The sequence below is a fragment of the Seriola lalandi genome, unplaced genomic scaffold, assembly GCF_002814215.2.
Source record: "Seriola lalandi dorsalis isolate HSWRI2012SDOR001 ecotype SW California unplaced genomic scaffold, Sedor1 jcf7180002054972, whole genome shotgun sequence".
In the NCBI taxonomy this organism is placed as follows: Eukaryota; Metazoa; Chordata; class Actinopteri; order Carangiformes; family Carangidae; genus Seriola; species Seriola lalandi.
In genome coordinates this window covers 3,659,787-3,674,504 of record NW_019525660.1, presented here as the reverse complement: position 1 = coordinate 3,674,504, position 14,718 = coordinate 3,659,787, and the positions used below count along the sequence as shown (strand labels likewise).

The 14,718-nt window shown below is 41.7% G+C and overlaps 1 protein-coding gene across 4 annotated transcripts in view; it reads right to left on the bottom strand.

Annotated features, from left to right (window-relative positions):
• Positions 1-1,144: 1,144 nt before the first annotated feature.
• The window catches only part of pcdh19 (protocadherin 19), a 54,474-nt gene continuing 40,900 nt past the window's right edge, over positions 1,145-14,718 (bottom strand). For all 4 annotated transcript variants that reach the window (XM_087171711.1, XM_087171710.1, XM_023398069.2 and 1 more), the window contains exon 5: positions 1,145-3,840. In XM_087171711.1, the coding sequence (XP_087027837.1) occupies positions 3,281-3,840 (560 nt within the window). In that variant the 3' untranslated portion in view covers positions 1,145-3,280. The remainder of the gene's footprint in view (positions 3,841-14,718) is intronic.

The window sequence follows — 14,718 nt, the reverse complement described above, 5'->3', positions numbered from 1 at the left end:
ATCAGTTTGTGAAATGATTTCATTTCCAGTGGCCACACATGCTGATATCCAGCTCACCAGATTGTTAGCTGTTGTATAGTCACGTCTGTGATTTGTACGTTACTCCATGACTCCTTATGTTTACAGTTACTCCATGTTGTGATTTAAATCACATAGTCAGAGTACTGAGGTTACAGGAGTACCCATCACTATAAGTGTTGACAGTCTGCCATTACCACATCTGGATGAAAGACAGACAGCTAAATGTTAACTTGAACCCCCTTCTCTGTACAGTGTGGGACAAACACAGCACTGAGTGTATGAGAGCTGTCAGTGACATGTTGCAATAACATGAACATAATGTAATGTCTATTGGGAACCAGTGTTAACAACCGAGGCAATTTTCCCAGTTAGCCAAGCTAGCCAAGGAACAGACTGTTTGAATTGCTTTGTAAAACCAATCTTTGTAGGCTTGTTGAAAAAGGGGAAAAAAACAACTTGTATCAACATTTTCAGCTATGATGTGACTATATATATATATATATATATATATATATATATATATATATGTATTAGAAGGACAGAATAATGGACTGTATACTGGTGCTTGTTCACTTGTATGAAAATAGCCAAAAAAGCTGTCTACCATCCAGGTTTGTATCCATGTTGTGCGTCACACTGCACATGCTCCCATGGATTGCATTGGGCTGCATCCCACAAATAAATACAGCTTTTTTAGGCTGTGAGAAAGATTTATGATTATAAAACCCAGATGGACTAAAAATTCATGATGTAAAGAGTGAAAATTGACTTTACTTTCAGTTTGATGTGTTCTCTTTGCAATTTTATAGATGTCTCTTATGAGGGATTTCTATGAGGAAAAATGATTGGGGATTTTTATCTTGCAATACCATGGGTGGCCACTGGGGAATACCTCCATGGCGTCTCCTGGCAAGATTGGCCCTCTGATGTCAGTCAAACGCTGTTGTGGGAGCAGTTCCCTGTGAGGCCTGAAGCGTCGACACTTTCCACTCTTCCCAAACGGTTTTATCCTCTTGTGAAAAACTGAAAAATAATTATACACAATAACACAAAAATTAAAAGAACTCAAATTCCTCTTCAACTGTAAAATTGAGCTGAGTAAAGACAAGGAAACAAAGCAGAGAACATTTAATAGTTTAATTATAAGCTGCTGTATACATTCAGTGATTATTCCGATTTTCATGTTGCCAGAAGCCATGGGTGAGACCAGCAAAACATTCAGCTACAAGATCTAGTTTGTTGTATGCAATTTGTCCATTTTCATTCACATTTTTCCACATTGTACATAGTTTACTGCAAAGCAACATAAAACCACATTGCTGATGTGCAACACGGTTCTTCCAAGACCTTAGTTCATTCGAACACAATTCCACCCAGTCTGTTGTGTGGTGCTCGTAGGAGGGGAGAGCCCTGTTTATTCCACTCTGGTCTCAACCTTATCTTTGAGATCAAGTGAACACAGATGACAAAGGGTGACAGGAGTGCTGAGCAAAGCTATTCTGCACGTCCGAGTGCCCTCAGTTGAAGCTGAAAAAGTCTTGTTTAAACTTGATTGGGCCCAATAGGAAAGCGACTTGTTAGACAGATATAATAGGTGGAACCCTGTTACCAGCTTGGAGAACACTGGGAGCTATTCTTTCTCCTCCTTAGATACTAAGATTAAGCAACATCCTGCAATCTTTAAGGTTTTGTTTGCATCTTTTTTGGTTTCTTTTGCTATCTCACTCTAAGCTCATTGAACTGACACACTAATGTTGGTGCTGAAATCGCTTTTTTTTTTGTTGTTTTTTTTTTTTTTTTTTTTTTTGTCTTTTTACATTTTCTAGTAGCCCACACAGAAACTTGATGGCACAAGAACTGACCAATAAGAAACTCTTTACAACAAGGTAGACTGCAAGTCAACAGTTGCCAGGGGTCACACAGTAAACAAAAAAATAATCCAAGTTCATTTTGAAAATAAAAAACAAATCAAGTTCAATATAAAAGCAAAAGACAAATGAACAAAAGCAAGTTAATTTCAAGTATAACTTACTCATAAAATAACTACACAGCATTAAATATTCTCATTATACATTTTTAAATTATTTATAAAATATATTTTGGCATATATGTTTTTTTTTATTTTTGTGTTTGTGTAACAAACGCTACTGTAGCTTCAGTTGAACACCAATGTTTATTTGTTTTTTCTCTTGAAACAAAACATTAAAGGGATTGTCACATAACAACAGGTTATTAAAAATGATAATAGTAAACCCTATACAGAGTTTCACATAGCAAGACATGAGTGACGATCCCTTCTATCCTAGCCCCATAGTCAAAAGTCAAAAAAAGTACAAGACCAGAGCACAAAGTTCTAATTTGTGCTCCACTGGCTACAATCAAGGTTGGGCACAGGAGATTTCAAAAGCCATAAGTCTTTTTTTTTCATACAACTCAATTTGAACACAAGGATCTGTCTGTCCATCCTCCAGTGTTCAGAGCGGCTGGGCAGATAGTGAGAGTTCATTTAGCTCCATCCGTGATAAAATATAAATACTGTAAAGACCTCACAGTCTGATGACACTAGGATGTCCTCAGGGATATGCAGAGAAAGTTTCTCTTATTAGTCAGGGAGAGGAGCAAATGAGACTGAAAGGCCTCCCTTCCCTTCTCCTGAATGCACTGAAAACTGTTGAAGTAAATTGAGGATATTTTTAGCTGAATCCTGTGTATGTCTGTTGTTGTTTATTACACTGACGGAGCTCACTATACAAAGGAACAAAGAGCGATTTTGGCAGCTAGAACAAACTGCAAAACCAAAGAAGGCAAATATCAGTTTGTGATACAAAAGTAGTTCAAAAGGCATAACTGTACTTATGAATTGGCACCTCAGGTGTCCAAACATGTACTGTCCTGCTTTGGCGCAAGGGCTGGAGAGCTCCACCGGCCATGTCCATGCAGTCCACAGTAACCTGCCTGTCCACAAAATGCAGACTGATAACAAGAAAACTGAACAAAAAGCAAACAAGGAAAAAGTACTGCGACTACAACAAAGCCACATCCACTACCTTGGCTTGAACACACAACTAGCTGCAGCATACTACAGTTCATCTTCGTCAGCCCAAGCTGGTTCTTGAATATTGTATACTGCAAATGGGTGTGTCTCTCTACTTCCACAGCTGGACTTTCTTCTGTGTACACACAGCTATTGCGGGGTATATATATGTGAGTTTACACTGTATGTGTGTATGCATGTTGGTGTGTGTCGTAGAGAAGCTCGCTAAAGCACAATGTCCTTCAGGCGCTTGCTGCTGGGGGATTCCTTGTCTCGGCCATCGTGGAGAAGCGTGTTGATCTCCCTGACAGCCGGCTCACTGTCCTTCCCCTCCGGCTGCCGCAGCAGGCTGTGGTTGGCAATTCGCTCCGCGTCGCGGCATTTCAGTGTGTTGTAGGCAGATGACGGCTTGGACACTGGGCTCTTCAGGTGCACAGGAGAAGTGATGGGGCTTGCTGCCTCACGCCCGTTGCCAGCTTCACGAACAGCCCCTCCATTGGCCTTGGGGCTACACACCTGAGACTCCTGAGTCCGCTTTCCCTTTATCTCTCCCCGTTCCACGTCCTCAGGCCCATCCTTGCCGAAGGTGGCAAAAGTCCTCTTGGTGGTGCCATCCTCGTAGTGGGGCACATCCACTGTGGTGGCCTCGATAGACAAAGCGATGACATTACGGCTGTGCTCGGGTGACTTGGCACGTGCTGGGATTGGGACGCGAGGCATCCAACAACGGTCAGAGTGGCCTAGGATGCGACACTCATCCTGGCAGTGAAAGCCCTCGCTGGGATCTGTTGGGACAAAGAGAAAACACGACTGTTAGCTTCGTCTGCGAAACCGGCTTGATTTTCAACGTTTATACTCATTTGCACACAGATCACATAATGCTAATTCTCCCACATGGCCTTCGTTTGATTTTGGTATGCCAAATCTGTCATTAAACAAAAAGAAAAACAATGCTGCATTTTGTTTTAATTAAAAGAGCCCACAAGTTAAACATTACTGAATGACTTGCTTTGACGTATTGCACTCCTGCATCTGCTCAAGACTGCAGTCCTGTTAACACTCCTCACTGATAACTAGAGCTGGATGTTTGGGGCACTTCTAATACGGCAATTAAATTATGTATTGTTAAATCAAAAGTCCATTTGCAGCTCTTGTATAATTGGGTTTTCTGTAGCAACAGTAGACGAAAGGCAGGTTTAAACAGTGCAATCAGATATCTCAGAGAGACACGCCAGACGAGTTGCGGTGTTGTTGCCTGGTTCATCTCTTTCTCCCTTTCTGTCTCTGTCATCTGGCGCCGAGTTATAAATATGTAATGATGTTTAACGCTGGAGTGAAAAAAAGATTTGTCTGCGTCGGTATAACTGCACCCTTTCGTACTTTGTTGTGTTGGAGGGGAAGGATTTTCAACACAATTTTTGCATCGTCATAAAGTGTCAGGCGTTCTTACACTGTAATTTTTCTTTTCCTGTTTGTCATTAATACATATATACACTTCTATTGCCAAAAAACTGAAAATTTAAATCTATGCATTATTTCACTCATCGTTAACTAGTGTAAAGAAAAAATGTTGATCATAATAACAAAGATTAATACAAGAACCTTTCAATATCATTCAGCCCTCGAAAAAAAAATTCATTTTCCAATTTCTCTCTTTGCCACCGTGCTGTTGTGTTTTCCACCAGCTCCGATCTTGAGAGAGAACTTGCCACGGAGATATGCAATGACACAATTCTGAGCTCCCCTACTGCTGGTTTCACTTCTAGCATGAGCCATCCTCCGTTACACAGGCCCAAGGTGACAAGAGAGGATTGTGAGAGGGATTGCCATCGACCCAAATGCATACGTTTACATCTGGCAATCGCAGCTTGACAGATCACCTAATTAAAATCACTAATGATCTGTTTTTCTCCCTTCTTTCCTGCACTCATGAGAGGCACCTCTGCTTAGGCCCTGGGGATCGATATTTAAAGATTGGAGACAGGCTTTTCAGGGCCAGATATGCCAGAGCTGTTTCCCATAAAGTATAATCTGATGAGTCTGACAGATAACATGGTGACTAAATGACTGAATGAATGAGTAAAGGGTATCATGGACTGTTTGAACCCAAATATGGGCAGTGGAGTTCTGGAGGAATCATCTTGCTTCAAGGCAGAAAACATAAACACCAGCACCAAGACTGCAGATGATGAGTGACCAGTGTCCACATGAATGCTTCATAGTGAGACAGAGGCGACACAGAATTATCTTCCTTTCATCATGTCTGCCTAGATGCACACGCACACTGACACGCACAGACACGGCATTCTCTGCAGTAAATGCAGCTTCAGACACTCTCTCCCTTACAAGGGACAGCATTGTAATAAGCATCTGAAACGTAGTCTACACTTACACCACTCATGTCTTCACACAAGTTAACTTCTTGCAGGATTCTTTCAGGGTGAAAATATTAATGTTATAATATTATTACATACTATTATTCACATTATCCGTAATGCTGTGTAAATAGGCAGTTTTATAAAATCGGTATACTGTTCAAATCATTTGACGAGGCTGAAAGGCAAGAACGAGCAGACTGAACATATTTTCTACAAGTCACGCTCCTGTATGTATGTAAATTTGCATGAATGCTGATTGGTCCAAGGAACTGCTCTGGCAGCAATCAAGGACACAAAAGGCATGAAGCTGGGGGTTTTGTTTAAACAGAAGGGATCCAATCAGACAGTAATAATGTAATCACAACAGAAAGTCTTTACCAGGTACCGGGAACATGACGGGGAGCGATGAAATCAAAAAAAAAGAGAAGAAAAAAACAAAAAACATGCCCACACACTGGATTAGATTGTCCACTGCAACAGTATTTCTAAAGCCCTTTTAAATCCCATGTTCTTTTCTAATCCTATGTAACAGCTTTTTCATTAACTGTATTTTGAACTTCGCTCTCTCTGATGCCTTTTCTTTGATAGATTGCTGACAAAAAAGATGCTGTAGACAGAAAATACTTTCGTCATAGTTGCAAGCTATTTGGAAAGATTATATTTTAGTACCTGTTAGCATTGAAGAACTCATGTAATAAACTCAGGTATATGTTCAAAAGCATGCAACATGCATTTGAACAGTGTAACATAAAACTAGCACGAAAATACACAAGGTGCTAGACTTGAGCTCTATATTTAGGAATATTAAATTTCTCCCCAAATCTTGTTTGACATGTTTGACAAAGTAGATCTTTTTCTCCACTGATTAAAGATTTACAAGCATCTTGGTAATGAATGCAATTTCCTCTAAATACTTTGGGTTTTTTCTATAGCCTGAAGCACTCTCTAAAGCATGAAAAGCCTCAAGGCACAAAGAAATATAGACAAGTTGTGTGCTCTCTGCTTAGCAGTGCATGCATATGCAATGAATGCCATTTTCTCTCTTTTCCTTTAGGGGTCTATGGGAAAGCAACTGGGTTGTAAATGACATTGTTATGAAAGCCAAGTGCCATTAACACTCACACATCCTGCCTCTGCTCAGAGCTTCATAAAACGCAGATGTTGCTCTAAAAGACCCACAAAAAATGGAGGAGACAAAATTTAAATAAAAGAAATGACAGGCCATCGACCTCTAACAAAACACAATCTCCTCCTATTCCAAAAAACGAGCAAACTGTAATGGTAAGAGATGAATTAATGGCTTTTACAGCTGTAGTTTGGTTTGGAAGTCACCAACTACAGAATGAAAGACAGTGAAGGCAGCTCCTGCTGTGAATGTGCATTCAAATTCATCAGGAAAATAAGCTTGCCAATCAGTTCCAGGAACAGACTAAAAGTACAGTACAGAGCAGGATGTCATTGGGAACATTTCCTGTCTACGATTTAATACCTATTAATTACTGAGGGAGCTCCATCAGGAGGTGGAGGCCCACTGTGTGTTTTTTTTTTTAGTCTTCCACATTTAAAATACAAACAATCTAATGGCAGTGGCAAAAAAAATCCATGTATCAAGCAGCACAGTGCTGCTATCAAATCAGACATACTGCACTTTAATACTGAATTAAGGTCCAAAGACTGGCAAAGGCACGAGGGAGCACTTTGAATATGTATGTACTGATGTGCATGGTGTTGGAAAATAATAAATATTGCCACTTCAAATACAAAAGCCAAATTCTCCTGATAGTGCTGGCCATGTTTTTCTGTTTGTAGTTACCTGGAATAGCAACACTTTGCATCAGCGTGGGGAGAAAACCCACACGTTTCCTGCCATTTCATCTCGCATCTGCAGCCTGCCAGCAGCCGATTCAATCCTGTGTGCTTCTCTCAATCAGATGAAGGCGTCTTAACTTCAAGTTACAGCACACAGATCTTCAGCCTCAGCATGGGGATCCCACAACCTGACAAGCTCATTGCTCAATTTACCCTTGCGCAAAGCATATAATGATCCCTTCATGTCATACAGCTGGAGGTGCTATTTGTTTGTTGCTAATGTGGGAAAAAGAGAAGAATCAGCAAAAGACTAAAATCTCCTGACACAAAAGGGAAGGGACGTGTTCACTGAGAGAAGCAACTCCCCGAAAAAACTCCCTGAGCTTTCGCCAGCTATTTTGCGTCCTGTTTGGCTAACACATGGAGCCTGGCTTGGAGAACACAGACGCTTTTCCCTCCAAAAGTAGTGCACACAGCCTCAAGGATGAAAACAATGATGTAATCCTATAAAATGAGTGTAAGCAGCCACAAGAAACAGGAGGCCAGATTGGAGGGCCAGAGATGGGTTTGAGTCGACGTGAACCCAGATTCAAGTGACAAAATCCTCATTCTGTGTTTCTTAGTTTAACTGAAGCCACGAGGCAATGGGGACTTGCAGTATGACACAATTCAGTCAGTTTGGTTTTACAGCATGATGAACCCTAAAAAGAATTTGGAACAACAGTGTGGCATGATAAATCATTTTACAAGGAACATCTGCCACTTTTGGCTTAAACTACTTTTTAGTATTTCCTCTGTATGCTGACATTTCTGTTGCAGCAGTAACAATAAACGTCCTGATCCTGCTTGTCGTATGAAAACAGACACTCCTGAACAGACATCCAGACAGTTTAATGTAGACGTCACTGTGACGTTGCTGTTATGAAAGAAAATAAATTAAACCATTTAAACCTTGATATAATTTATTTGTGGCCTGCATACACTTTAAGGATCCTCTTTGATTTCCTGTTTTCACCCCACTTTTTTTTCCATATCAAATGCTATCAAGCTGCTGTGACGAAGCTATCAAATATAGCCTGTCTATAGTCTGAGAAGACAATTATTCAGCTCCGGTGATTGATAAAGCCAACAGCAACTCTGTCATTGTGTCTCTTTTCATTTCTGTGCAAGAGGCATAAAATCCAAAGGAATTCAATCTACAAAAAAGTTAAACAAATGTGGCCACAGCCCTGCTGACCTCTCCTGAGGACAGCCTGGGAGCCAACGCTTCCTGCCATGTCTGAGTGGTTTACAGAAGGTTTTCATTCGCTGCTAAAATGCCGACCATTTTTCTGCTCTCATTTTGGTATTCCAGTGTATCTTTGACAGTGAGATGGCTGTTTTCTAATTGCTCTCCATATTAATTTTCCATCCTGGCAGTCACATGGCAAAGATTGATTAAATCTAAATTGCTACTACAGAGTCTTGATCGAGCCTGTGATGCAGAAGCTGATGGAAGTATCACAGGGGAGGAAAATTCAGAAAATATGAATAGAGGGTGACTGTGGTTGGTTGGTACTCGGAGTCCAAAGCATGCTCGAGATCTAACAGGCTTGGCCCTGCCTGATCCTAACGCTGGGGATGAAGCTTAACATCTAGTCTGCCCTAACTACAGCAGAGGACAGTTCTACGGCCAGCTGAGGCTGAGGTCTGGCCAAGCAGCCTCCTACACTACTCACCAGGGAGAGTCCAAGCGCTGCTGTCATCCCAGCCAGCCATTCAGTCTGTGGGCCATAAATCAGCCTGGAGGCCTGGCTCCTGCGGGAGCGGCAAGATGGAGTGTGATGGTCTTGTTTTTACAAACAGTAGAGGGGCACCCTTACTGCACCATGCAAGCCATCATTCTCTACACAGCGCCGAGTCCTCTCCTTCTCCCCACAGCATCTGGTTCAGTCACATCAAGCTTCCCCCGCCGACACCCCCAGATTCATCCCTTGCAGCTTCCCACACAAGCCCATCCTTTATGCTTCTCCTCCTTCTGTCCTCCTCTTTCATCTCATCAGTACTGCTGTCTCACGTACATTGGTGTAATTAAATAAATCCTTCAACCCAAAATCTCCTGCTCTCATTTCTGCCTATCTGACCAGAATCCCCTTTACTCTCCCAGTCAAATATTAATTGTCGAGGAAATTAGACTCACTGGGCAGCCTTGTTAGTACTGTCATATGCCTGGTGAAGCCAGGGGTTCGTGTGGCCCTGGTTCTATTTCTGTGCATTAGTACCAGTCAATTCATCAAGAACAAATTCCCTGTTTAATCTATCCAGCACTGTTGAGAGTGTCTGACAGCTTGTCACTTCTACCAGGCCTGCCCATGTCCTCCCAAAAGCTGATGCAAAATGGCAAGTTAACTTCATTTGGAGCCAGTCTTACACGCCGCGTTCTTTATAAGCATTTGTCAATAATTGTTTTAAAGGCTAACAACAGTTCAAACCAAATTCTGCAAACGTTTACTTCCACTGTCTCTGTTTCCTCCTACACTGCTGGCCCATCCAGCCCAGCCTGTGCATTTTATAGCAGGTCCTGGTATAAAGAATGAATTTCCAAACCGGTGTTGACAAACAATGCACTAGCTTCTAAATTGGTACAAACAGCATCTGTTTAACAGCTGTGTAACAGCAGCAGGAGGAAAAAAAGCAATCGCTGTGCTGTTTTATAAATCACTATGTCATCGCAGAACACTGTTTTGTTCAAAAGCAGGACTACTAGCCAATGGACTGCTTGATGTAGTGGAAACAATGCGAGCTGGTTGTCATGATGACATACGTGGGTGGGCTGGTTTCAATGCCCCGGCAACAAATACTATTTTGCTGAGAGGATTCTCTCACCTTACTGTGCCCTGCTCCCATCACCTCCTAGAGGTTGTAGTGTGTCAGAACCAGTTTTCTAAGGCTGTGGGAGCATTACCCTTGGCTCCTATCATAACACATACACTGCTTGGAGGGGCAGGATTTAAAATGATCAGATCTTGTGTGATCTGTAGGTTTTCAGACCAGCCAATACCATAATTCATGCCCTGATTTTCATACATTACATGAGCCAGTGACCGTTTAACTCTCTCAACAGGCACTCTGAACTGGATTTAACCCAGACACAAAAGCACAGGGACCTAAGCCTGGTTGCATATGGCTGAACTTGGCTGAACTTGGCTGAACAGAAACAAAAAGAGGTTGCAGAGAGGTTCCCAAGATAAGCAACAGCACCAATACAATACATGTACAAATGTGTCCACAAAACACCAGACAGCCGCTGGGCTGTGGAGGCTGGTATCATGTTGGCCTGAACTGTGCCCAACTGTTCAACCACACTGCCAATCCAGCAACATGCAGAGACGTGTTAGAGAAAAGGGCATTCTTCCTTTGTGCAGTCCATACTGGACCTTGAAACACTGATGATTATGATGGAAAAATAACCACAGAACAGATTATGTTCAGGTTGTGGCGAATCACTGCACACACTACTTATATTGCTGCTTTCAAAATTTCTGTGTCATTCTACCCAGAAGGGATTAGATTGTTATTTTTAAAAAGTTATTTTACAGGTTTTTCGGGATGTGGCTGTGCAGTTGGATGTGCTGGGCAACTATGAAAAAATAAAACACACGGACTAAAAAAACATTGTTTTATTTGACAACGTCGTCCGGTCCTATGTACATAAATATCCAAAAACCCATGAGTAACTAGCATTAGGAAATACATCCATATTCCCCTTGTGAATGCATTATGATGATGGGAGGTTCATTAAGTGTATTTTGGTTAAAGGTTTGGGTTTATGTTCATACAGAAAATAACTGCAAATTGTTAAAGAACATGTATTATGTCTTTGCTTTCCCCTGCTAGAAGATAATGATGCCAAACATATCGCTGTCACTGGAACTGGAAATCAGCTTAATAACTTTGTGGTAGTAAATTAGATAATTTCATGGCCACATATAACATTTCCAAGAAAAACTAATCAGGGATGTAATTCAGTGATGAATTTCATCAGAGGAAATTCGTCTTTGGGTTAGAAGTACTTTAAAGGGATAATTGTTTTAAAATATGAAAGGTGCAGGATGAATAAGAATGCAGTTAAAGTCAAAATTAAACTGCAACTTGAGCTCATCTTTCTCACATAATGTGATATATTTCCAGTTAAAATGGGAAATTGTGGTGAAACATCATGCAGAGAGGAATCACTGAAAAGTGTCCTGAGGCAAATGAGGGAGAATGGCAGTCTTACTTGATTGGAGGGGCACTGTTTGTTGAAAAAAGGGTCTTTTGTTTTCTGTTAGTGGTTGTAACTATTTCCACACATATAACACAAGGTGTAAGTGATAAACACAAAAGAACTATGGCAAAATGCAGTTAGTGGACAGTGCTATTTTGGTGCGTTGTCACACTGCTGAGTTCTTGACCTTCACAGCTATGTCTAGCAATCATCAGGCTGGAGTTTAACAGGTAATAGATAATAGACATTTAATCTAATATACAAGTCATGCTTCTATTTATTCCAGAAGTATAATCTTTTCTTTCACGATTTGAAGGCACTAATTTTGAGATATAAAAACTGTACTTCAAAATCAGGGTTAACAAATGTCGAATAGTTAAGCAATGATGTTATGAATACAAACAATCTGTGAGGAAGATTACACAAATGAACATACACTACTTATATATACAATTTACTTCCAAGGTAGTAGTTCAACTGTGGTGTAATACTGTGATGAGGATGTACTTCACTGTAATGACATAGCAAATGCCACCCTTGTCAATTCTCAGCGTCCAAATTGCCCCTCTAATGATGGGCCTCAAATTAACCTGTGTTCTGGCGCTCCAGGCCCACAACAACAGTACAATGCACTCCCAAAACTCAGCACAGCAGGCTTCTGGTGTCCCATTTGCAGACCTGCCCACTCTGCCACCCGAGCCAGCCAGACCGCCTGCCTGCCTCTGTCTGCTTGGCTCGTTTCCTCCACAATGCATCGGCAGAGGACATCTTTAAATACACTGGAACAAATGCAGCATTTCTGTGTTTAAGCTTGACCGAGCTAGCAAGCTAATTTGCTCCTAAACCCTTGAGTGTGGGAGAAACAAGGGGGAGAGAAACAGACTCTTAAATTACATCTGTGAATGGGGTTGGGGGGGAAGATGAAAGTTATACGACGGAGAGGGAGAGAGTTGGCTCCGGGAAGGCAGCACTATGGACTCTGATCATTGATGTTGAAGTGTGAGGAAAAAACAGCGGCTGTGTCGGATGAGTCGCTGAGGCCACTTTATCTGATTCTGAGTAAACAAAGAGTGACAATTATATATTCCCACACAGATCTATAGGTATGTTATCAGCTGTAATTAATCTCAATTAAACAAGTGTAAGAGGAGAAAATACAAACTGCAAATGTCAGGGAAATATATCACTGAATGATGGAAAAATAATGCTTTGTGTGGCTTTGAGCTTTTCCTTAATAAACAAGAAGTCCATGACAAATTGAAGATGTTTCACCAATGCCAATATTTCTATTTGTGAATCCACGATTTCATCCCCATAGTCAAAAAACACAACTAATCAAGTGTGGGGAAATAGATTTATGATTTAATGAATTTGAACAATGTATTATGTAAACACAATACTTCAGAGCCTGTAAATGTGTCGAGCTCCAAACAACCGGGGACAGCACACTGGGCAGCATACCAATATCTTAGGATTTCCTCTCTCACTGTGAGCTTCTGTTTTGCCTCAAAAGAGTGGCCTTACATAATTAATATAATGTGGCTTCTCATTCAGTCATGTTCACTTTGTGTCAGCCAGGACTATGTGTTTTATATTCCATTTCATCTTGTCGCAGAAGCACCAGCATGGTACCGACTCTCTCTCCTTTTCTTCTTCTTTTTTTTTCTTTCTTGCTTTTTTAAAAAAAAGAAGAAATTCCACTTGTCCCTTTTCCCGACAGTTTAAACAACCTCTGGAAGTAGGACACTGTAACATTGTGAGTGTGGTAGTATGTAGTGCAATGGGCAGGTTTAACTCAGCGTGCAGAAACATATACAGTATGAGTGGGTGGGCCACCTTGTGACACCGTTAGAGGTTTGAAAAGACAGTCTCCCTGTTTCCCACTGGACCAGATTGACAGCGTCACTCAGGGGCAAGGCACAAATAAAAGAAATAAGGAAAACACAGCGAAGCCCTTGCTGTGTGGAGATGCATTAGATTTACACCTGCTGGGCAGAGGAAAAAGCGAGAGGGAGGCCTTTCTAACACTATTTCCAAGCCACAAAAGGCTATTCTGGTTGGCATCGGGGAGGCATGATGACTCTCTCCCAGGTTCTTCTTTATTCACCACGGTAAGCTCTACACCATGATACCACTTAGTATCAGACAGTCAGAACCAATGTCCGTAGCATTAGCCGCCCACCACCCTGTGCTACACCATATAGAAGATTGTCAGCAGTGAGGCAGTCCATGAGAAGAGCTGCAGCTCATATCTAAGACACACAGACCGAAATGGAGGTGGGAGCCTGGACTGAAGAAAAGAGAAGGAACTAATAGCCACATCTTCTCTGATTTCAGGAACATGACTATAGCATACATAAGGATGATGGCAGGAGGACTGACACAGTGGTAGTAATTGGATTTCTCAGGCCTTGTGCCCACTCATGATAACATGCTGAGCTGTGACATGAAAAGTCCTTATGTGTGGCAAGGGAGCAAGGTGCAGCAGAGTGGAAGTGACAGGTGTCAAAGATTCAATTCCTTCGCTCCTCGAGTTCTGTTTCTCTGGAGACTGCTGAGGAACAACCTGCCCTGTGGTAAAGCCAAACCCCGAGCTTGACATTCAGTTGCAAATCCAAGCTAGTTAAACCTATGTAGGATGCAGCAGAGGAGCTGGGGGAGGGGGGAGGGAGAGAGGAGGGGGTGGGGTGGGATCTAGCATTAGCTACTATGGATATAAGAGGTCACAGCCTGATTGCTTGCTTTATTTATTTTCTGATGCTAATGTGAGCTGAAAATGGAAGGAGCACAGGATTTCTAAGATGTGCTGGAGAACACACAAAGGGGCCTGAGACCCCCACTGCAGATCTCACAGATGTTGGGGGGTAGCGCAGTGTCTGGCCACAGTCCCCCCCCCCGGCCCCCATGCATTCTGGCCTCATCTTTAACGAGGATTGCATGAGAAAAGGCACATCATTAAAAAAGAGCCATTCTGAGACTTTCCTGTATGCCATTAAACTTAACAGCCGACCTCTCCCATTACCTTTTTCCTCAAATTTAAGGAGGTGGGGGACAGTGGGGTTTGATAAGTGACATTTGCCTAGCAAGATGCACCCATTGAGTGAATCCTGCCTCTCAGTTAATTAAAAATGGAAGGAACAACAGTGAAGCCTCCTGGAATGTATTAAAGGTGTTTTCCAGACTATTTCTGTAAATAAGCAGATTAATGTAATAGATATTGTAGTATTTTT